We start from the raw sequence: 24,306 nt of genomic DNA on the forward strand, positions 1-24,306 counted from the left end.
TGCCAAGGTGTCATGGGGCTGCTGAGGCCAGGCTCCCGTGGGGAGAGCAGCCGGAGGCCCCTGCGAGCACGCTCTCGGGGTTCTGTGTGACTCACCTGGGATGTGCTTGGCCCAGCCGATGATGCTCACGAGCTCTTGGTCTGCCAGGTCACAGAGAGTGGTCAGGGCCTTGATGTCGCTCTCAGGCATGCCAGGGGGAGGCCTGGCAGATGGCTTGTTCGGCTCAGCCACCAGCAGGTAGGAGACGATCTTGGTCACTGCGGAGACCAGAGGAGGCAAGTAAATGGCTGGAGTGAGGAACGGGGCTGGAGGAGGCCTGGGTGGAGGTCGGGATGGGTCGGGAAGACAGGTCAGGTACTGAGGAGCCCAGGAAGGTCAAACTTGGCTGTAATCATCCCTCCCCTCTTCCTGACTCCACAGGGTTGCTGGCAGTGGCGATTCAGGTTGCCGAGAATTAGCCTCCAAGGGAAGTTGCCTGGTGAATTCTCCCAAGAAGAACCCGCTGCGTGTGGGTGGCTAGAGGGGCATGCTCTGGATGCTGGAGCCCAGGCCTCTGGGGACCACACTGCATTTGGAACCACATTCTGGGGCATCCCTTAGGGAAAGGCCTTCTGAATACAGGATCATCCTGAAGCACCTTCTACCAATGCCAGGCACTGGTGCCTCCTCCCCCAGGTCCACATTATCCCATAACCCAGCACTGGGAAGACGGCGTGTCCCCAAGGGATGCCAGACGTTCCCGTACAGAAGCTGGCAGAAGGGGCACGGACTGCCTCGGCACTCACATGGCTTTTTAGCAGGTGGGGGAATCTGTAAGCTCAGATACGGGCTGTTCTCCGCGTCCAGCCGTCGCTTGTATTTCTGGCGGCCTCCACGCACTCGGTCAAGACGCACGCCTGTCGGGAGGAAAGGCAGGAAGACTCAGGGGTCGTTCGGCATCACCAGGGCGGTCAGCGCTGACTGGGATGTCAGCCCTGGCTGAGTCCTTCCGGCCCACACCCTCATGGCCTCTGACAGCTGCTGGTGGCCAGCCTCAGGCCTGGTGGTTGGACAAACCCTACACAGTGTTCTACAGTAACAGCCCATTCCCGCTGCCCCGGCCGGGTCCTGCCTCTACGGAGTCAGCATCCCCTGGAAGTCCATCCCAAGCAACCTTCAGCTCCCGAGTCCCTGTTCCTGAAAGGGAACGAGCAACAAAAGCACTCCTCCTCACACTGGGGAAAGGTCTGCTGTGAATCCGGAGAGGGGTGAGTCAGCTTGCCAAGCGAAGAAAGGGGTACCTGCCATTGGCAAGCACCTCTAAGAGTTAAGAGAAGGATTTTCAAACTTTTCACCCAGGCAGCACCGGGGTGGACCCTCTTTGCAAAAGTCAATTTCCAGATCCCACCCTCAGGGATTCTAGGCCAGAGGTCTAGAGTCGGTCACCTGCACAAAGTGTCCGTGGGATGCGGACACAGGTGGCCCCGGCCACATCTGGAAAATCGGTGCCTCGGGCTATCTCAGCAGCAGGTGCAAAGCAGCGTGGCCACTCACACGGACACGCATTTCCAGGAGTGAGGCCCCGTCCAGGAGAGATCCGCATTGTCCCTGGGTCCCTGGTTTTCAGAAGAAACCTGCCCCTCCCCCAGCTCCTGCTGTCTGACACCCTCACCAGCCAGCAGAGTGGGCAGGACCTGGAGAGGGCACCTCATCCTCAAAGGGCACACAGCTCTGACTGCCCCCGCCCCCCATGGCCTGACCTGAAAGGATGGGGAGACCCACCACGTTAGCTCCAAAGTGGAACCAAACGCAGAAAACAGAAGGGCTGCCCTTTCCTCACCACGAAATGAGCCTTGACTAAAACACATGAGAAGTCAGGGCCAGAGTCCTGAGAGAAAGAGAGCTCAGTGGCCTCCCCGCCTCTGATTTGACCCCCTAAGTTCAACTTTCTGTTCTTTCCCCAAAGGTCAAGCTGCACCCTCCCAGAGCCCCAGTCAGTCCCGGTCTTCAGAGCCCTGTTCTCTCTCCCCCAGCACTTCCTCCGCGGGTTCTGGCCCCTTCCGTCCTCCCAGCTTACACGGCTCACAGATCCTACCAGCCCAGGCCTCCCCTGGGGAGGGTGGGTGGGTGGAGGGCAGGGAAGAAAAAGGCAGGAATAATCCCAATTTAACAGAATGGAAATTCAGATTCCATTCAAGCTAGGGGTGGTTTTCTGGCTGTTTCTTCTGTGAGGATGCGTAGGAGAGGAAGTTCCCCAGAGCAGGAGAACAACTAGAGGAACATCACCGTTTACCTACAGCAGGGGCCACCTCTTTAAATGCTAATGGCCCTAAAGGAACTTCCAGGCAGGAGTGCCCAGCCCACTGCTTCCAGTTAGGGGCCCTGAGCACATCCACCTCCTGGAGGGTGAGGAGGCTGCCTTGAGCTCACCAAGCCTAGCAGACTGCCCCAGGAGACACAGACATGTCTTTGGGGGGAGGGGGAGAGAAGGAGAGTTGGGGGGGAGGGGTGGCATGCAGTCACTGCTCAGCATTTTCATTATTTGCCTCCTTTACACCTTCCAGCCCGGAAACTCAGCATCTCACCCTGCTTCCTGTATAAAGGGAGGCAATCAATCCCCCTGATTGTGGGTCTAGGCAGGGGGTGGGGTGGGGGGGAGGGGGGGTGGGGGGGGCACGCCTGTGCCCACCCCCACTGTGGATATCAAAGTAGTCCTCTGGAGGTGGAAGCATGGATGGTGACACAGGCAGGCTTTGAATCAGGATCAAATGACACAAAGACAAGAGGGGACAGGGTGTAGGCAGCACGGGGCCAGACCCTCCTGGTCACTGGGTCCCCCGGGCCTGGGCTCCTCGGCTTCCCCAAGTCTGAGTCTTTGGCTGGTTTTGGGTGTGGTCCTTGAGCCTCCTGATAGGTTCCCAATGAACTCCCCATCTGCTTTAGGGGCCAGAGTGGGTTGCAACTGATCACCTCTGTAGGGGTTCCCCAGGAGCAGACCTGAGACAAGGATGCACACGCAGGCAGGCAGCTTATTTGGGGGATGACCGTGCTCCGGAGCAGGCTATCCAGTGGGCTACTGAGGACCCTGGGAGACCATGCGGAACATGTTTCACCCGCCTGGATGCAGAGAAGGGCCGGGCATTGAGCCCCCTCTCGCACAGTCAGTGGGCCTCCTCGGTCCAGGCCTAGCCGGCGCTGGCAGCCAGAGAGAGCCCTGGGCAGAGCTGCAGTCCCAAGGTGGCAGGTCATCGCACCGGCCAGCGATAGTTGGCTGAGTACGTGTGGGGGGCCACCACGGGCCACCTTCCTTCACAGTGTGGTCCAGGGCCAGCGGCATCAGCAGCGTCCAGGAGCTCGTTAGAAATGCAAAAATCTCAGGCCCGGCCCCCAAGGAGTCGGAGTCAGCATTTTAACAAGGTGATTCATAGCAGGCAGGAGTTTGGGAAGTGCCGCACTCTGGCATCCTGGCGGGGCTGCTGTCAATCAGCTCCCATTCGTCCCTGGGACCTTGAAGGGACAGCTGAATCTTCTCTGGCACAAAACCTAGACACCTGTGCTGCTGCTGCTGCTACTTCAGCCCCCATTTGCTCCCTCCCCACTCCCAGCCCCTTCAAGAGAGGGCAGAAGGAGCAGGCGCACAAACACAGGAAGGATGCTCTTCCCTTGAAGGTTTTTGGGGAAAGTCCTCTGGCAGGGTTTTCCTGGCCCCATCCTGTGACCCAGCCACACAGCAGCCCCCCTGCCTACCACACCCGAGGGGAGTCAGCCCTCCACCAGCTTGGCTTCCCCTCGGAGAGCTGATAAGACCGAGAGTGACAATGCCAAGCTTCATTCATGAAGGACGCCAGGGCCCCCATGTCCTGGGCACCTCCTCTGTGCCAGGGTCTGACGTGGAGTCCAGGAGGAGCCCTTCCCCCCATCGCCGACTTCCTCTCTTTGAAGGTCGCCTCCTGAGCTCTTCCCTCCCGCCCAGCCTGCCTGGCCCCAGGCAGCTGTCAACGAGGGTGGACATTTCTCAACAAACAGTAAAGAGGGACCTATCTCTTAGCAAGACAGGAAGAGGGGCAGTCACCACGTTTGTTCTCTGTCCTGGTACGGGACCTGACCCATAGTGAGTGTTCAAGAAAGTCTTGATGAATACAGAAATGGGGGTACCTCCTTTCTCCCCACCCTACCCAGGCCAGGGGCCTCTTCCAGGAATCCTCCCCCACCAACTAGGTGCCCCTTATGCCCAGAGAGACTCAATCCTACTGCAGGGTCTACCTTGGCACCCCATACGAGTGGATGCTTAAGAAATATTACCACCACCACCACCATCATCATCATTATCATCATCATCATCATTGTTTTTCTCCCCAGCAGTGTGTGCATCTCTCTGGAAAATCACATTAATAGTAAAAATGTGAACAGCCTAATTTACAAAGGACTTCATGTATTGCCCTACTTAACTCACAGCATACAAAGCAGGTGCTATTATGCCTATTTTATTCTCTCCACCACCCCCACACACATGCCTTCTCCTCTCCCTCCCTCCCCCCAAGAGAGATTTAGTAGTTTTTCCAATAAAAAAGCCAGCATCCAAGCTCTTTGCCATTCCAGGGTATGACCTCCCGGGGCACAAACATGTAAACTCTCCTTTAAATTTTCTCCTCCAGATCTTTACAGCACAGTGGTCAATGGCTTCAATCAATAAATGTATCAATTATCAGGTCATTTGGTTGTTTTTTTTTTTAATACCCTGTTGGTTTTGATTATGCACAAACCGACCCGTGGTGAGATGCCTTTGCTCCCCTGCCTCCTGCCTGCTTTCCCTGTAATAGCCTCAGCCCAGGGGATCCAAAGATCAAGGTCCCAGGCCCTCACTCCACCCAGGCCGGGAGCCTCTTCCAAGAATCCAAAACAACTGGCCTTCCCCCCCACCCCCCCACTAGGTGTCCCTTGTGCCCAGAGAGACTCAATCCTACTGCAGGGTCTGGTTTCCTCATCACGTAAAGGGGAGGAGACAATAGTACCACCAGCTCCACTCACCAAATATGGCTTTTGTGATGATCAAATGACACACTAATGGGAAATGCTCGGTAAGTTGGGAAGTGGTTTCAGCAGGCAGGAGAGGCTGTCACCCCAGCGCCCTGTGCTTCAGCATTCACCTGGCACTTCTCCTGCCCCCCGCCCCCCCCCCCCCCACCCTGCTTCCCTCTGGTCCCATCACAGCTCTTCAATTCAACAGGCTCTCAGAGGACAGGGCCCCAGTCTGCAGCATTTGCTGAGCACCCTGCCCCACAGGCACGGTTTGCTAACGATCATTTCCAGGAGAAGGGTCCTGTGGCAGAAACATGTGCTTTTCAACCAAGAGACTCCTTCTTGTAGGCGGGGCTTGGGCAGAAGGGCACCCCTTAAGGGAAGTGAGTGCCCTTATCCCTCCTGCCCACACTCTTCCCAAAGGCAATTCACATCCAATTGTCTGAAGGCCCAGTTCAAGCATTCTCTCTCCTGGCACTCTTCTTGGGCTCCCTTTGCTCATCCTCTCTTAAAGTCCCTGTAGTTAAAACAAATCTTCACAATACACCGCACACCCCTCTCCCTGGGCAAGGTCTTCCATTCGTCTTTGTTGCCCGACCCAAGGTCCAAGTAAAATGGTGTGCCCCGCTGAAATGAAGCAGAAGAATCTCAGAGTCTGATCTTTTGTCCAGTTTCCATTGGTCCCTCCAGAAATCCACTCCCTCAAGTCAGGCCATTCATTCCTCAGGACATTTCCTCCTTGTATTGAGTTGCATTCTGTCTCTGAATCAGGTCCCTCCCTTCACCCCATCCAATAAGACGATACCCTTCCACAAGACAACCCTTTATGGACTTGAACTTCCTTGGGCTCCCTCCTTCCATTTCCAAGCACTCTTTATTTTCTATATCTGTGCAGTGTTTGCAGGCCAATCCTCTCCCTGCTTCCTATGCATTTGTCTTTATTGGTGCGATCTGCTCTGCCCTGAGAAGGGTCAGCTCCACAGGGCACAGAGGTCTGAATTCCTCTGCATTCTACCTAAACGGACATTGCTCAGTGGTACTTAGTCTTTTATCAGCCAGTGTGTGTGTGTATTTAGTGATTATCACCCTTTTTGTGTGTGTGTGTTCGTGGAACTTACAAACTTAAATTTTGACTTGTGTGTGTGTGTGTGTGTGTGTGTGTGTGTATATATATATATATATATATATATATATATATATATATATATATATTTTTTTTTTTTTTTTTAGTTTGCTGCTCATAATTTTAGTAAACAAGAAGCCCCTCCTCAAGAGGTAGGGACTGGGTTTTCATCCTGAGAGCAAGATGTCGGATCATGAAAGTTTGAGAAGCGGATTACCCACTTCTCACAGCTGGGCCTGGCAGACATCACTAGCTGTTTACCCAGCTTTCATTCCGTCCCCCCTCTTCCACACTAACAGAACCGGGGTTTTGTCTGTGAAGACAATGTGCCCTAGTCCCAACCATCCATTCCCCACTTTCCCAGTTAAGAAGGGCTGGTCTATGACTTGGTTCTGGCCAATGGGAGGAAGGGACATTCCATGGTGGGGGCTTTCTGGGAATGGTTTTGCCTTTCTGATAAAAGAGTCACACAAGCTGATGCAGCTACTGTTGCCTTTGTCCTACCCTGACCTGGAAGGTGAAGCCCAGAGCTGTGACAGCCACTTTGCAACCGAGAGGCCACCATGTGAGGACAGCAAAGACCCAAAGAAAGAGCCTGAGCACTTGATGCTGTGTCTGAGCAGCCTGTGCAATGCAGCAACCGCCGACCCCAGCTTCCTGTGAGAGGGGAAATCCATCTCATTTGTCAGTGCTGAAGCCACTCACAGTTAAGTTCTCTGCCACTTGCAGCGGAGAGCAATTTCCACCAACACGATGGGCAATTACTTTTCAATTAGGATGTTGAAGTCTTACAAACACCAAACTGAAAAAAAAAAAAGGAGACTTGAGCTTGAAATGGGAGTTGCCTTATTGTTTGTGTCCTTGTCTTTAACAAAATAGCTGAAAAGTAGGCTCGGGAGCATATCAAAATACTAACTAATTCACAATTACTGCCTGGGATTATTAGATTGATTGTAGCATCTTATTGGTACTTTCTGAACAGAAACAAGCATTAATAATACTCATGTGTAGAGTGTACCAGATCTCAAAGTACTGTAATAAATATGTCCTTGGTTTTAACCACTGTTCAACATGGTTTAATCTCTTCACACTTGCAAGTCAAAATTTAAGTTTGTAAGTTCCACGAACACACACACACAAAAAGGGTGATAATCACTAAATACATGCACCTGCGCAGACCGACTCCTTTAGTTGGCCCAAAACCAGATAAGGAATTGTCGCCCATCTTGGCAGTAGGACAACCCCCCTAGATCTTGTGGACACCAGTATAAGCAGTAGCTCACATCTACTGACCAGTTGCTACCAGGTGTGGCCTGTGCTCTGAGCATCATATGGGTGTCACTTAGAAATTGCAACAATCCTATGAGAGAACCGCCATTACTATCCCATTTTATATACGGGAAAAGTGAGGCTAAGCGAGGAGGAGTAACTTGCCAAGGCCGCACAGGTAGGACTGGAGTCTGACTCCAGAGCCCAGGATCTAACCTCTCTGGCACCAGGCATCTCTCAGCGGGCCAAGGGTCTTCATGTTGAAGACAAGCAGCAGAGAGACCCTGCCAGGACCACCATCGCACAGCTCCCGGGGCACCATTCACCTAGAATTCAGTCTGAATGGCACCCCCTGAGATGCCTCAGTTGAGGACAGCCTGCCTCATTGCTGATGGGCCGATCCTGCCCAGAGGTCGTACCATAGCGTATGATCCACAGAAGACCCTACTGTGGCATCCACACTGTCAGAGGCAGAGGCGGCTCCCCCTCAGCTGGGTTTCCTTTGCTCCCCCAGTTCCACACTCTCCTCTCCTCTGCCCTGCTATCTCCTGGCATCCCCTGTCCTCTGGCTCCCTACCCCTGTCCCCCTGGAAGTGCCACAGGAGATGAGGGAATGGGGACCTTGGGGTGTTTATTCTTGACTCCCAACACTTCTGTGCCTTTCTGTTGGGACAGGGTGTGCCCTAGACTTTGACCTCTATTATTAAAAATATATTTTATTGATTTTTACAGAGAGGAAGGAAGAGGGATAGAGAGCTGGAAATGTCGATGAGAGAGAAACATCGACCAGCTGCCTCTTGCACAACCCCTACCGGGGATGTGCCCGCAACCAATGTACATGCCCTTGACCGGAATTGAATCTGGGACCCTTCAGTCCACACATCTACGCTCTACCTCTGAGCCAAACCGGTTTCAGCGACTTTGACCTCTAAATGCAGCCCCACTTCTCACATCTGCACAGGCCCAACCCTGACCAAGACAGCAGGGAGGTGGGATGGACTTGGTCTTCCTGGCAAGGAAGTGGGGGGGAGGGCAGACAAGGTGAATAGAAGGAGTAACCTAGATGCTGAGATGCTCCATCATCACACCTGGATGCAAGGGCCCAGGGGCCTTCCTGACTGTGGCTTCCTACGCCTACCTCAGTGACTGTGTTTACTTTGAGAGAAGCAACTGCGTGGAGCCCTCTGGTGCAGAAGAAAAAAGCACGAGGCCATGGTCAGCCCTGACTCTACCCCTTACTACTTCTTCACTTCTCTGTGCCTCAGTTTCTGCACCTGTAAAACGGGGCTAATAATAGTACTTACCTTGTAGGATTGTTGTGAGGATTAAGTGAGTTAACACATGTGAGGCACTGAAAATATTATAGATGGCACATAGGAAATGCCAAAGAAATGAAGAAGCTACTATTAATATTAAAAATTCTTAACTCTTGAAAATGTCCTATATCTTGATTGATATAGTCAAGTCAATTGTCTGCTGAGATATTGTTCTATTGTTTTACAAGATGTTACCACTGGAGACACTGGGTAACGGAATATGGAACCTCCTGTATTATTTCTTACACTTGCATGTGAATCTACAATGATCTCAAAATTAAAAGGTTAATTAAAAAAACTGTAACTACTTGAGGAAATATAAAATGTTGCCATTGTATAAAACAGCTTAGTGGTTCTTCAAAAAGCTAAACAGAATTATCATATGACCAAGTATTTCCACTCTTGGGTATACATGCAAAAGAATTGAAATCAGGAATTCAGATACTTGCACACCAATGTTCATTGCAACATTATTCACAACTAGAGGCCCAGTGCACTGATTCCTTGGCCTGGCCTGAGGGGACCGGGCTGAAACCTGAAGGGTCCCAGATTATGAGAGGGCAGTTCTTGGGTGATGTACCCCAGAATTGGGCTCCCTTCTCTCTGGATCTGGGGTGCAGTGAAGCAGATTCGGGGCTGATAGTGCCCCAGCAGCAACCTAACCCATGGCCAATTCTGCAAGGAATCGGTCTCCCTCCTCTACTGGTTGGAGCATCTGCCCCCTGGTGGTCATTGTGAATCATAACTACCAGGCAAACAGTCGAACGGTAGGAGAGTCTCTTAGGCTTTTATATATATAGATAGCCAATAGGTGAGGCAACCCAATTATCTATTGAAAGATGAAGGGATAAATAAAATGTGGTGCTATACACACTATTCATACAAACAAATGTGACACTATACTCAGTCATAAAAAGGGTTAAAGTTCTGATACATACTATGACACTGATGGACTTGGAAAACATACTAAGTGAAATAATCCAGACATAAAATAAGAAGTATTGTATGATTTCTCTCATAAGAAATACCTAGAATAGATTGGAAGTAGATTGAGGTTGAGGGTTGCCATGGGTTAGAGGGCAGGAAGGATGGGGAGTTATTGTTCAATGAATACAGTTTCTGTTTGAGATAATAAAAAAGTTTTGGAGCCAAAACCGGTTTGGCTCAGTGGATAGACCGTCAGTTTGCAGACTGAAAGGACCCGGGTTCGATTCCGGTCAAGGGCATGTACCTTGGTTGCGGGCACATCTCCAGTAGGGGGTGTGCAAGAGGCAGCTGATCAATGACTCTCTCTCATCGATGTTTCTAACTCTCTATCCCTCTCCCTTCCTCTCAGTACAAAATCAATAAAATATATTTTTAAAAAATCAATAAACAATATTTTTTTAAAAGTTTTGGAAATAATAGTGATGGTTGCAAAACATTGTGAATGTATTGTACTTCATGTCACTAAATTGAACATTTAAAAATGGGTTTTAAAGTGGGCATCTTATTATTTTATATATTTTTCCATGATTAAAAAACCATTAACAATGTAATATACCTAAAAACCATTGATTTGCATACTTTAAATGGGTGAATTTTACCTCAAATAAAGCTGTGAAAAGATTTTTTTTACATGTTTCACCTTTCTCAGGTTAGAGGAATTAAATAACATAAAATATGTGAAACATGGCAAAGTGCGTGGTACACAGTAGACACTTTATAGTACTTTCTTTCCTTTCATCTGCTATTGAAGGTGGTAGGGTCTGGGCCTCAACTGCCTGCTTTCCTGCTCGGAAGAGGGAGAAACACACCCCCTTTGCTATAACTGCCATGGGCCAGACGCGTTAAATGAAAAACCAGAAGAAACAGGTTCAGAGAGGTTGTGCCAGGGCACACAGCTCCAACACTGTGCTCTCCTGAATATGTGCCTAGGGTAGAGGGCAGAGGACAGAGGCCCCTGAACCCCCTAAGTCTCATCCCTCAGCTGCTGTCTCCACATCTGCAGTATCCAATCCCACTCCCCGGCTTAGGGCACAGAAAACAACTGCAGGCACCTCTGGGGCAGAAACACACCTTGGGAGGAGGGGAGCAGGGCTCTCCAATCCTCTCTGCAACCCACGCCCCACCTGCTGACCTCTCCATCCCACTGCAGGCATGCCGGAGTGCCCAGAGCGCCCAGGGCTGGTGGCTGCCACATCCTGGATCGGATGTCCACTTGCTGACGGATAACATCGGGCTTCTGCTTTTTTCTTAATGGAAGAAAACTAATTCCCAATTCTCCACCCCCACCCCGACCCTCCACCTTTCTTCTCTGTTTCCCTCCATAAGCTGGACCGGAGCCCAGTCTTTCGGAAGTAAAAATAGCCGAGTGTGCAGGGTGGCAGCAGCGGGGGGCAGTTTAAATTTCTTTCATTTATACCCAGGCGCTAAAAATAGCCAGCAGCGCTTGGAAAAGCGTGGCCCTGCCCCTGGCCCCGAGCCCATCCCCGGCACTGCCCCTGTCATGTTTCTCTCCCGGCGGGAAAGGCTCAGACAAGGCCTCGGAGCCCATGTCCTTCTCTGGCCTCCTCCTCAGAGCTGCTGTCCACACGTTAGGGCAGGATCTCTCCTGACATGCAAAGTTTTCATGGTCAAGACCCTTCCCCTCCTCTTACTCAGAAACCCCTCTCTCTTCCTTCATATCCAATGCCCTTGGCATATTAACGATGAAGCAGATTCACGGACATGCAATGAAATGCTTCACGGTTAACAGAGCTGTTTCCATATCTCCGTTGGTCTGCGGAACCGTGGGACAGGAGGTAGAAGACATTATTATTTTCCCACGTGGGAAGGGAGGCTCAGAAAGAACAGGTGACTTGCTCATGGTCACACAACCAGGAAATGTCAGAGGAAGGAGCTGAACCGGGATCTCCAGTCCCATCTCCCTGGCCCTGAACTTGAGAATGTCCATCCTGTATCATCATAGAATGCCCTGGAAAGCCTTTGAGCTACACCGACATGGAGGACTTACCCTGTGCCAGCAGCTTTGGGGTGATGTCCAGGAATGAGTAATTTTTCAAAGCTCTTCTAATGTTCTGACTATCTGCCAGGCCTGGGGAGCACTGCATCAAACACCTCCCTCCCCCTTACCCCCCCCCCCCAATACTTTTATCTGACCCACGTTCTTCCTAAGGGTCTTGGCAGTTGACTCTTTGCCTCTGTGTCCTCCCAACGCACAGCTGACCATCTCCAGGAAGAGGAGAAAACCACCCAAGGGTGATGTGGGTACCCTGGGTTCCTGTGGGCCCAGAGGCTGTGGGTCAGGGGGTATGCCGATGGGCGCCCCAGCAGCATGCCCTAACCACTCATCCACATCCCCTGCATATGTGGGACTGCTCCCAGCCACCTGTCCTGCAGGGATTTCTGGATGACAGGTGAGCTCACCTTGAGACCTTGGGAAGGACGGCTAATGGGGGCTGCCTCTTATCCCAGTGCCATATCGTCATAGTGACAAGTGCCTCACAAGAGACTCAATGAAGGCCAAGAAGTGGAGAAGCACACAGGCCACCTGATATCCCGGTGCAATGCAGACTGCTCCAGGGTGGGTGCAATGGTACTGAGGGATGAGCCTCTGGCCTCCTGCCTGTTAGGAAAATGTCCACCTGGCACTGCTTTCTCTTGGGGATCCTTCTCACCCAGGGGGTCATTTCCCCAACAACATGGCAGCTATGGCTGCATTCCCCACTGCTAGTAAGTCCCCCAAAATATACACCTTCCAAGGAAACCTTACTTCAGCCCAACCTCCCTTTCCTTTCCCTTCTTTTCTCCCTTTTGAGGAAGTACTATGGGCTTTGCTACTGGCCAAGCCATCTCCTTGAGTTGAAATGGGCTTCTTAGAAGGAACTCTTACATAACCCAGGAGACTAGACTCCATCCAGCTTTGTTATTTACTCACTGTGTGGCCTTGGGCAAATCATTTAAATTCAGATGCACCAGGTCAGACGTGGCAAAGAGCTCTCGGCAATACCACTGCCTTCCCTTTCCCAGTCTGTGGCAGACATTGCTAATCAATCCCTACACTCTTGCCTACTGACCCGACAACAGCCTAAGAAGCCTTTCAATCCTGCACTCTAGGCAGCCACGCCTCACCCTAGGGGAGAGAGTCCAACTAAAGGCCACCCCAGGGTCCCAATGGTTTCTCAGGTCCTTTCTATTTCTAAAAGTCTGATTCTGCAACATCAGCTCTCAACCTGGCTTCAGGAACCTCTTAGTTCTGCAAAGCTCTTAAATTGTCAGCAAAATTTTATGTGCTGGTACTTGCGTATGTTTTATGATAGAGTTTTGCTGGATTTTCAAAAGGATTTGTGAATTCCTGAATCAAGAACAATTGTGTGAGAGACTGTCAGGGTGAATAAGAATACAAACAAAAGAATGAATAAGATCATTTCAGACCAGGAAAAATTCATAGAAAGTACACAACGGGCTACAATAGAAACGAAGATGGCATTTACATTGAGGAACCAGACTGGGGAGAGCATTCCAGGCAGAGGAAACAGCCCGAGGACCCTGTGTGTCCTGTTTGAGGATCACAAGTAAGCTGGCGAGGCTGCAACGGAGTAGATGGGAGGAGCAGGAAAGGAATGGTGGTGCGAGATGCCACTGAAGAGGAGGGGAGGGGCTAGGTTGAGCAGGGTCTTGTAGACCAGAGTCAAGTGCTTAGATTTTATTCAAAGTGCAATAGAACATCCCTGAATAATGCAAAGCAGAGCAGCAGAATCCTATTAGGGTTTGAAAAGCCCACTCTAGCTGCTGTGGGAGTCGGATGAATAAGAATCAGAAATCCAGTTTGGAAACTTGCTTCCCTGGACCAAGGCCAGGGTCAGAGAGAGGAAGGTAAGTAGGCAGATCTGAAACGCATTTTGGACGTTGACTCAGGAGGAGGAGCATCACACTGCTATGCAGGCCAAAACCTACGGGTGGCTGCTAGGTTTTGCTTGAGCGATGGTGGTTCAGAGATGCCATTCCAAAAATGGGGAAGCCTGGAATGGTGGAGGGGGAAATCTAGAGTTCCTCTCTAGATGTGTTGAATCTTTGATGCCTTGTAAAGGATCCAAGTGGAAATGCCAGTAGGACAGTCAGATTCTGGAGTCTTAAATGCAGGGAAGGAGCTAGAACTGGAGGTTAAGATTGAGGGTCATCTGTACCTAGTCTGAGATCACCTGCAGGGTGTCAGAGAAGGAGAGGGCCTGGTTCCACATCCAGAATAACACAAAAATATACAGGTCAGGAGGAAAGAAGAGGAGCTTGCAAAAAAAGACTAAAAAACATGGTCAGAGAGGTAATGCAAGCATGGTGTCAGAAAAGCAAAGATAAAAAGGTCCAAGGAGGGCTGGAAAATTGTTTGAAATACTATTGCCGAGAGGAGGAGTAAGCAGAAGCTAGGTTTGGCAACTCAGGCGCTGTGAAGGGCAGGTTCTGTGTCAGAAATGAAGTCCACTGGAGTAAACTGAAGGTGACCAGCTTATCGGATGCAAAACTCAACTCCATCGGGACCAAAGACCCAAGTGGGTAAGGCAGATTAAGGAAACATCTTTACAAAGCAGGTTAGGAAAATAGTCTTTAAATGACATAAACATGCAAGCCATAAAGGAAAAGATAAACTCCATTTAAGAAAATAACTAATTTCTGTTCATCATGGAACTCCATAAAGAGAAAGGAGTGACAAATGAGATTTTTACAATGCTAACAACTGAAAAGGCCTTAGAAAATGACCAGAATATGTAAATATTTCTACAACTATTAATAAACAAGCAAACAAACAAACAGAAAAGAAACTATAAAAATAGGGAAAGGCTTGGATAAGCCCCTCTCAGAAAAGGAATCCCAAGTGGCCAATAAACATGTAAAATATGCTTATCTCATAGTCGAGAAAATATGTATCAAAGCAGTAAGAAGACACCACTTTACACTCACCAGCAAAAAATGTAAAAAGGGTGAGTGTATGGAGCAACCAGAACATCTGAACTCATGTGGTAAATCAGTATAATTAAGTCAAAAACAGTTTAACAATGCTTGTCCTCTAAAATGTTATTCCCTCTTCCATATCAAGAATTTTAACTGGGCACATGGTATCCCAGTTAGTGACTACAATTCCCAGAATTCTTTGCAGAGCAGTATGGCCATGTGACCAGGTTCTCCAATGGATTGTGAATGAAAGGGCCATGTGCCCCTTCTGAGTCCTGCCCTTTGAATGATCTGGCTCTCGATGGAGGACTGGGTCCACACATGGAAGCCAATTGCTAAGGATGGCCAAGCTGCCAATCAATCCTGGAAAACCTCTGACTGTTGACTGTCACATGAGAGATGAGAGAGAACTAAACTTTTATCAGCCAAAGTTTCTGGTTTGTTTGTTTTGGTTTTTGAGGGAGGAAAGCAGTGCCTCTCTCTCAGAAGCTTAGCCTTACCCTCATATAATGTGCAGTATTATAAATATTTTTCTGGATCTACTCATTGTTTACTTTTTGGGGTAAGGAAGCAGATATAGTAAATCTGACAACTTCCCTGGGAAAGTTTTGTTGAGAAGGGAGCGGAGTAATGAAACAGTAGTAGGATGGAGATAAAGACTCAAAATACAGTTATGCATTTTAATTTTGTTTTCAAAATAGGAGAACCAAAGTATAGGAGATTGTGTGTTGATGAAAATGAGCCACTCGCCCTAGCCAGTTTGGCTCAGTGGTTAGAGCATCAGCCCGAGGACTGAAGGGTTCCAGGTTCAATTCCAGTCAAGAGCATATGCCTGGGTTTTGGGTTCGATCCCCAGTAGGGGCCGTGCAGGAAGCAGCCAATCAATGATTATCTCTCATCATTTATGTTTCTGTCTCTCTCTCCCTTTCCCTGCCTCTCTGAAATCAATAAAAATATATATTAAAAAAGAAAATGAGCCACTTGTGAGTGAGGCAGAGTGCGATGGTGCTGGAAGCAGAGATGCTGCTCTAGGAGTGAAGTCCTTGATAAAGAAGAGGGATTTGGAGCACAGGTGGTGGAATGGCTTCTGATAGGAGCAGAGCTGGCTCTAACAGGAGTGAATGCAGAAAACAAGCAGGTTGGTTTGTGGATTCAATAGCAGAAGGGTAAGAAATTCCCCACGTGACTGCTTCTATTTTATTTTTTCAGGAAAATGTGAAGGAAGGTCATCATTCAAGGAGTGGGGAGAAAGGCTGTGAGAGTCAACAGTGCCTCTGGATCACAGAGGAAAACCAACTTTATAACAGGATGAAGGGTACCTATCTCAAACCAATGACCAACACCCTGCTTTGTGGCACAACTCTAGGGGCTGTCGTTGTAAAGTGGGAGCAAGATTCAAAAGGCCATTATTATTCCCGTTTTACAGAGGAGGAGGGGGAGGCTTAAAGAGTCATAAGTAAATTGCCTGCTGAGCTGATACATGGTGATACCCTGTTTCCCCGAAAATAAGACAGTGTCTTATATTAATTTTTTCTCCCAAAGTTGCGCTAGGTCTTATTTTCGGGGAAACACGGTACTAGGGTTTTCCTGGGTCTGTATGGCCCCTAATCCTGGTACCCAATGCTTGAAACAGAGAGCCTGAATGAGCAGTAATAAGGACTCAGCACAGATAAGACCATCCCCTGCACTCCTTTCCATCCACACTTTCCTGGCCAGAGGTCACAGGTCATCGTGCCTGAGTGACCCAGAGGCTTCAAGCCACTGGGATGATCTTGTGAGCCATCAGACATATGTGTATATGCACGCATGTGTGCATGTGTGAGTGTGTGTGTGTACGTAGGATAGAAAGTGGTCGGAGGATACAAACATATATCCGAGATCTCCGGCTCTAGTTCAAAGCTATTCTCTGAAATGCAGGAGAGGCAGTTTGTTTCATAACATGAATGTATTTTGGAAAAGAAAAAGCATGTTTAAAGGTAAGCCATCTTGCATCCTTTTTCTTCATTCAAAGGGCCAGAAAAGTGGTACTTCTGGCATGGGCTAGAGGCAGAATACTCTATAAATACAAAGCCATTAAATCCCATGCAGCGGGAACCTGATCGGGGCCTCCTTTTAATTTCCTGACATGAGCTGGCCACTAACCCAATTACCCAGAGTCCCCGGAGGAGCCCTCGCCTTCCAACCAGCACAAAGGGTGAGAGCACATTGCATCGATGTCAGCCTAGCTTTCACTGAAATCAAATATCTTTTAGAAAACACTTGGGGAAAGGCAGGCAGGAGCTGATGGGAGGAGGAAATGGAGTGGGACTGGGGGGCTGGGGGCTGGGGGGAGACGGGAGGTGAGGAGAAGTTTGCAGAGACAAGCTGTCTAGGGAGGATTTCTGAAAGCCCAGAGCTGTGCTAAGGACTTGGGAGACCCTGTGAAATGCAGCTAATATTTTTCCAAGTTCTACTGGCTTAGAGGCTGTCAGGCCTATGGGGAAGAGCCTCACTGGCTTCCCAGGGAAACCCCTTATCCTGATTTTAGACCCCAGACAAGAGGCCAACCCAAGACAGATGCCTCCTCTCAGAGCCCCCAGCCAACCCACACAATGGGAAGGCCGCTGAAAAGTTGAGTGCAAACGAGACTATCCTTGAGTCAAACACTATTACAACAGGCCCAGGAAGCTGACATCTTAAAGCAATCCTACAGTGCATTTCACCAAGGAGTTGTCCACGTGGTCCCCACCTTGACTTGCCTCTGGGATGGAGAGTCAGATTCTTTTTCTTTTAATCCTCCCCTGAGGATATTTTCCCATTGATTTTTTGGGAGCGTGGAAGAGAGAGGGAAAGACCAAGAAATATCTATGTAAGAGAAGCATATTGATTGGTTGCCTCCTGCACGCATCCCAACCAGGCCCTGGGCTGGGGAGGAGCCTACAACCGAGGTATGTGCCCTTGACCAGAATCAAACCTGGGAGCCTTTGGTCTGCAGGACAATGCTCTATCCACTGAGCCAAACTGGTTAGGGCTCGAGAGCCGGTTTCAACATCCCTGCTCTACAGGTGAAGAAATGGAAGCCCGAATGAGAATAATATGAACATCAAGAATTCCCCAGAGCCAGGAGGAGGACACAGCACCAACTCCTAACCTGGTGCAGAGTCTGTATTCAATTCTTTATAAAGAAAATAATCACTTTTTCCCCATGAAAATACGGATTTTTATGCCCTGTGTTTGCTTAAAGCAAGACCAAACCCTGGACATCACCCACATTCCACTGTCATGGGTTCCAGAGCCAACAGCAGCCTCCAGGTAGAGGCTGAGCCAACAGAACCCGACCTGACCTCTCCCAGCAGCTACTGCCCCACCCCCTTCATCGTAAAGGCACATGCAGGTTCCACTCCTGGTGGCTGCACGTTTGGAGAAACAGCTGGTCAATGTTTCTCACATCAATGCTCCTCTCCCCCTCTAAGCATGTCCTTGAGTCCTCACTTTCTTTTTTAGAAAAGAAAGGGCCTAGCCACATGGATCTGTAGTTGAGCGTCAGTTGACCTATGAGCCAGGAGATCACAGTTTGAGTCCTGGTCATGGTACATGCCTGGTTTGCAGGCTCAATCCCCAGTAGGGGGCGTGCAGGAGGCAGCCAATCAATGCTTCTCTATCATTAATGTTTCTATCTCTCTCCTCCCTTCCTCTCTGAAATCAATAAAAATATAATTTAAAGTAAATTAAAGTGGAAAAAAAAAGGGATCCCTGTAAAAGGCATCCAGAGCTGCAGCATGGAGGATGGGAACAGGGTTCAGATGTGTAGGTGAGATGGGGAAGAAGGGGAGACTGACATCCACATTCTCCTCTTCCCCAGAACCTCTCTCCCAGGACCCAGGACCCCAGCGCCACACCATCCCCAAGCCCGAGGCCTGCTGTGGGATCTTAGAGAGTGGAGCAGCCCCCGCAAAGGCTGGCGCTTGCCTTTCAGAGTCAGGTCAGAGCCAGAGGGAAACAGAAGGAGGCGGGGGGTCTGGGCTCCTGCACAGGAGGCAAGTGAGGAGAGGGGGTTTGTGGGGGGGCGGGGGGGAGTGTTGGGGAGACACCCAAACAAAAGCAGGAGCAGGGCAGCTGCCAAGAGCCCTGCCTGGCAAGGCTCCTCGGTGAGGCACACACCTCCTGAGGGGGCGAGTCCCCGTGGAGCTGCAGATCCCAGGGTCTCCCCAAGGCTCTGCACTGAGAGAGGGGACAGGAAACAGCGGCGCTCAGCTTTGTCCAAACAAGGAGCCTCTGTGGCATCTTTCCCCCACTGGGCTCAGAAGTGCCAGTGCTGGGAAGCGGTGGGGAGGGCCGTGCTCTGGTGGCCGCCCTTCCTCCTCCAGGCAGAGCTCCTGGAAGGGCCTCTCCAGGCTGGACCCCAGGCGTGTGCTCCAATCGGGAATCAAACCACCATCTCCTGGTTCATAGGTTGATGCTCCACCACTGAGCCAGGTTGGTGCCCCCAAATCTTTTAGGAGTGGAGAGCTAGGCGGGGGCTGGAGGCCGCAAGCCTGCTTATAGGGTGTGTGACAAAGGAAGGATGGGCACTCCAGGGAGCAGGTCTTAACTTGGGATGCACAGAGGGACTTCTAGGGTCTGGGGACCCCTGGAGCCGTGTGCACATGCGCTGGCCTGGAGCTATCCACAGCTTGCGGGTACCCTGAGACTCCCGGTGAGCCTTGGCGGGCGGGCTCTTACCTTCCTTCAGCATCCCCACTTTGAGGCATTTCATAAAGCGGCAGGCCTGGCAGGACTTCCGCCTCCGCTTGGTGATCTCACACTCGTTGGTGGCCGGGCAGCTGTACTCGATGTTCCCTGGAAGCAGACACAGACAGGTTGCCAGGTGCTATGTCGGGGGGCCCCCCACCCGCCAGCCAGAGGCCAGACCTACCCTGCCCACCACACCGAGGCTCCCACAGGGCAATGGTTCTGAGTAGGTGCTCTGAGGTACTTGCCAAACTGTTTCCAACTCTCTTAAATACAGAGACCCCCGTTCCCGAGTCTGGGTGGGCCAGGCACCACAGCTTTGAAGAACGGTCACCCACTGAGCTGGGACCTGAGAGCTCCCTGCGGGGTTCCTCAGGCTTCCATGTACCTCAGGCTCCCCAGTGGCACATGGAACTCACTTTCTATGGGTTTTTCTGAAAACGGCCAGGAGCCAGGTTCCACCACCACAAAGTGCTTGGAAGTAATGAAACGATTGAATCCCAAGGACATCGTGCCTGACTGGATATTGAGTACTCACAGTGGCTGGGTGAGTGCTCCTACCCCCATTCTAAGGTGAGGAAACAGGCTCGAAGAGGCTGTTTCACACACACACACACTCACACTCACATATACACACGCCCACACCTTTCCCATCCCATTTCCTGCAGGCAGCAAGCTGGGATGCGAGAGGACAGGAAGGGAAGGAATTAAGATTCCATGTGCCCCTCTCTGCTGCCTAAACCTTATCTGTTTCTTTAGTCACTCTGGCTTCTTGGGAAACAATTTCAATATTTGATAAGATGATAAAATTAAAAAAAAAATAAGCTCTATACTTAAACTAATTTACCCAAGTCTACCCAGGCTTAAAGCTCTGTAGAATCTGGCCCCGCCCACCCCTGGCTCCAGCCTCAACCCCTGCTGCTTTGCATCCTTACCAGTTCCTGAAACTGAGTGATCCAGGCCCCTCTCTCTCTCTCTCTCTCTCTCTCTCTCTCTCTCTCTCTCTCTCTCTCTCTCTGTGTGTGTGTGTGTGTGTGTGTGTGTGAGAGAGAGAGAGAGAGAGAGAGAGAGAGAGAGAGGAGAGAGAGAGAGAGTTTTCTAACTTTATTTATTTATTTTTGTTCCTTTCAATTTGTTTTATGGCCCCAGAGGCTGACTGCCAGCAAAGCCAGGCTGGTGGCCTTGTAATTTCTGTAAGTGCCTCCTCGATAAAGTGATGAGATTAATTCATCGGAATTCCCGTGGTCTCTTGAGGGCAGTCTAGGAGAGCTCCGGAGGACGGAGAAGTCTCTCTGTCTTTCTCTCTCTCTCTCTGTCTCTGTCTCTCTCTCTCTCTCTCTCATACACACACACACACACACACACACACACACACACACACACTCACATATACACACGCATATCATCATCACCACCCCCCAAGCTCAGGTGTGGCAGGTTTGGGGAGGGGGCTCTCATAGGACAGGGTCATGGTCAAACGGCATAAATTCAGGGTTCTCCCAAAGGACTTGTACGCATGAAGCATAACCCATGGATACAGACAGTGTGGGGGCAAAGGCATGTGCTGGGGGGTGGGATCAGTGGGGAAACAGGAGATATGTGCAATACTTTCAACAACAAAGAATTTACATTAAAAACAAACAAATAAAACATTTCAGGGTTCTAACTTGGAAGTGTACCCACTACAGACACATGCAGACTCCACTGCAGGCAGGCAAGTCCCTTAACCTCTCTGTTTCCTCATCGGTTAAAGGGGCACAGGTACCAGCTCATAAAACTGTGCGGATTCGGTGACAGCAAGCACATAAAGGCGGCGTGATGCCCGCACACGGCGGCACGCGTTCAAGGTCACCAGGCTATTTCCATCTCGGCAGGGCTGCCGGGGTGCACACAAGCCAAAGGCTCTGGGGGAGTCTTTGCTCAGTGTCACCTGAAGCGAGCCACCCATTCCGACACCTGAGAGCATTACGTCGGGCCTCCCACAGCTGGACCTCAGAGCCGATGCCGTGTGCCTGTGGGAGGGCGGCAGGCAAGCCCACAGCCTGACCTGGATTTCTGTTACCTTGCGGCAGAGGGGAAGTTGCCACCATCCACTCTCTGATCCTGCTCCCCAAGAGCCGGAAAGCCAGCGCCATCAGCTTCTGTCCTTGAACAAGGGCAGGGGCAGCCGCCCTTTCTTGGAGCTCAGGGACGGGGCTGTTGAGCTTAGGTAAATGGCTGCCAGGGATGCTGGCAAACCCCAGAGTCTGAATGGACACATGTTAAACTGTGGGCGTGAGCAGGCTAGGCTGGCAGGTTCCACTCCCTTCTCCATCTCACTCCTGGGGGCCAGAGACTATCCCTTCCCCTCTGTGTGGTCCACTGTCCTCAGCTCTCCTCCCTCCCCTCCTCCTTCCCCCCTCCTCCTCCCCCCCCTGATTGCATTATCTCATTCCTGCTACGAGCTTCGGCTCTCCGGGAGCTGGTAAGGATGGGCAGCTAGACTTTCTACCGGTGCTTCACACCACTACCCATCTACCTGCTGCTTATTTCCACCTGCAAGTCCCTTAGGCTCCTCACACGACACCCATCCTCATCCAGCAAGTTCCTCTTACTGTGCTCATCTTAGCAAAGGGGCCACTGGCCACCCATCACCAGGTCAGACACTGAGGTGGCATCCGGGATATTTCTAAGAGCCTTTTTATCCCACTCCCCCGATATTTCCTCCCTCCTTCCCCTCTGCCTTGGCTGGTTTCAATGCTCAGCATCTCTTGCCTCACCTTCTAATGTGCTAGCCTCCTCTGTCTCCATCTCCCTTCCACTTGGCCTATGGTGGCACATTAATAACTCTCCTGTGCTAGATCCCTCAAGGGACCTCTGGTTCTTTTTTATTATTATCGTTAATTTCAGAGAGGAAGGGAGAGGGAGAGAAAGATAGAAACATCCACGATGAGAGAGAATCATGGATCGACTGCCTTCCGCATGCCCCACACGAGGGATCAAGCCCGGAACTAGGCATGTGCCCTTGGCTGGAATCAAACCCAGGACCCTTCAATCTGCAGGCTGATGCTCAATCCATTGAACCAAACCCGGTTGGGCAAGGGACCTCTGGTTCTTCATGGAACACTGAAACGGGCAGTACCTGAGTGAGAACTGTCACAGAAGAATGGAGGAAGTAGAAACCAAAGTCGCTAAGGAGGGGGATCCAGATAAGAACTAAGGCCCAGCTGGTGTGGCTCAGTGGTTGAGTGTCAACCTATGAACTGGGAGGTCATGGTTTAATTCCAGTCAGGGCACATGCCCATGTTGAGGGCTTGATCCCCCTTGCAGGGAATGCAGGAGGCAGCCAATCAATGATTCTCTCTCATCATTGATGTTTCTATCTCTCTCTCCCTCTCCCTTCCTCTCTGAAATCAATAACAACATATTTTAAAAAGAAAAAGAACTAAGCCCTTTGTCCTGTAGAACCTCAGAAAGCCTCGGGTGTTGAAGACTCAGCAGCAGACCTCCTGGTGCATGGGACAGTAGGACAGGGTCATGGTCAATGGCATAAATACAGGGGTTTTTTGAAGATAAACTGAGCCATACCGGCTAGGCGAAAGAGAACTTTTAAATGGCTAATTCTGGATCATGGAGGGAGGAGAGAGGATGGCTAGGACCAGAGACAGTTATTTTTCATTGTCAAATTTACACTGCCATTTCCTTCTTAAACTTGTGTGCACGTCTTATTTTGACAAAATTAGAAATTAATTTAAAATGTACATTTAAGAAATCGTCCCACTGTTCCTCATTGTGTCAAGAATGACATCTAACCCCCAGGGCAGAGCCTACCTTTGTGATCTGGCCACCTCTGACCAGTCCACCCTAATTTCCCCCTTCACAGGCCCCCAGATTGGAGGCCCCTGCCCTCAGCCCTCCCTCTACCTGGAACTCCTCCTGGCAAACTCTTCTACATCCTTCAGCCTCAGGCCTCACACTTCCCTCTTCCCTTCTCTCTTCCCAGGTAAGCTCACCTGCTCCTTTGGGTTTGCCCCTACGGGCCTTATCCATCACCCCCCTACACGCACACACACACCCAAAACAGCTAGCTTAGTGCCTCACAACCAGCATTTCGCTTGTTGCCTCCCTTCTGAACCGTGAGCTCATTGGAGAGAGGTCGCTAGGTCTTCCCTGGTTGTATCCAAATACAGTGCCTGGCATTTGAAAATACCTGCTGGTCAAAGCCAATGAACTGAAAGCAAAAGCCCCACCCACAGAACCCTAGAATTCAAAGGCGACCTCCCACGTGTCAAAGGCCATCCCTTGAGTTGGTCTGAAGGTTGTGGGTTACTGTTAAAAAAAAAAAAAAAAAAAAAAAAAAAAAGGCCATCCCTTGCCCTTGGTCCTCCCTGAAGCCACGGACACCCCTCACACCTCTTCAAACCCACACCTCCCTTCTCCCTGAGGGGTCCGGCAACATCTCTGACCACCTCTTTATTTATCACATCGAATCCAAGATGCTTTGAGTGATAAGACTGAAGCATTATTTTATGTATCACTAACAAAGAAGAGGAAAAACTGCCAATCAAACCAGGACTGTGCTTCCTTGCCGATGGCATTTTCATTTCTGATTAAAAGAGCTCTTTGAGATTTAGATACAAGTTTGATCATATAGCATTTTTGTGCTTACATGAAAGAGAAAATAGGGGAAAGAGAATCATTTTGTTGTTGTTGTTGTTTTTAATCCTCACCGGAGGACATTTTTTCCCATTGATTTTCTGAGAGAGAGGAAGGAAGGGAGGGAGGGGAGAGAGAGAGACATCAGTGTGAGAGAGACACACGGATTGGTTGCCTCCCTTGAATGCCCCAACTGGGCCAGGGATGGAACCTGCAACCCATGTAGATGCCCTTGACTGGGAATCAAACCTGAAACCCTTCAGTGCATGGACAGACGCTCTAACCGCTGAGCTATCGGCCAGGGCTCTCTTGAGTCATTTTTTTATC

At 50.3% G+C, this 24,306-nt stretch overlaps 1 protein-coding gene across 2 annotated transcripts in view; it reads right to left on the reverse strand.

Moving 5' to 3' along the window:
- The window catches only part of ESRRB (estrogen related receptor beta), a 163,089-nt gene that overhangs the window by 18,139 nt on the left and 120,644 nt on the right, over positions 1-24,306 (reverse strand). For both annotated transcript variants that reach the window (XM_045578420.1, XM_036430647.2), the window contains 3 exons: positions 19,336-19,452; positions 786-896; positions 96-257 (listed from right to left, as the gene is read on the reverse strand). In XM_045578420.1, the coding sequence (XP_045434376.1) occupies positions 96-257; positions 786-896; positions 19,336-19,452 (390 nt within the window). The remainder of the gene's footprint in view (positions 1-95; positions 258-785; positions 897-19,335; positions 19,453-24,306) is intronic.

This window comes from Pipistrellus kuhlii, unplaced genomic scaffold (assembly GCF_014108245.1).
Source record: "Pipistrellus kuhlii isolate mPipKuh1 unplaced genomic scaffold, mPipKuh1.p scaffold_m20_p_1, whole genome shotgun sequence".
In the NCBI taxonomy this organism is placed as follows: domain Eukaryota; kingdom Metazoa; phylum Chordata; class Mammalia; order Chiroptera; family Vespertilionidae; genus Pipistrellus; species Pipistrellus kuhlii.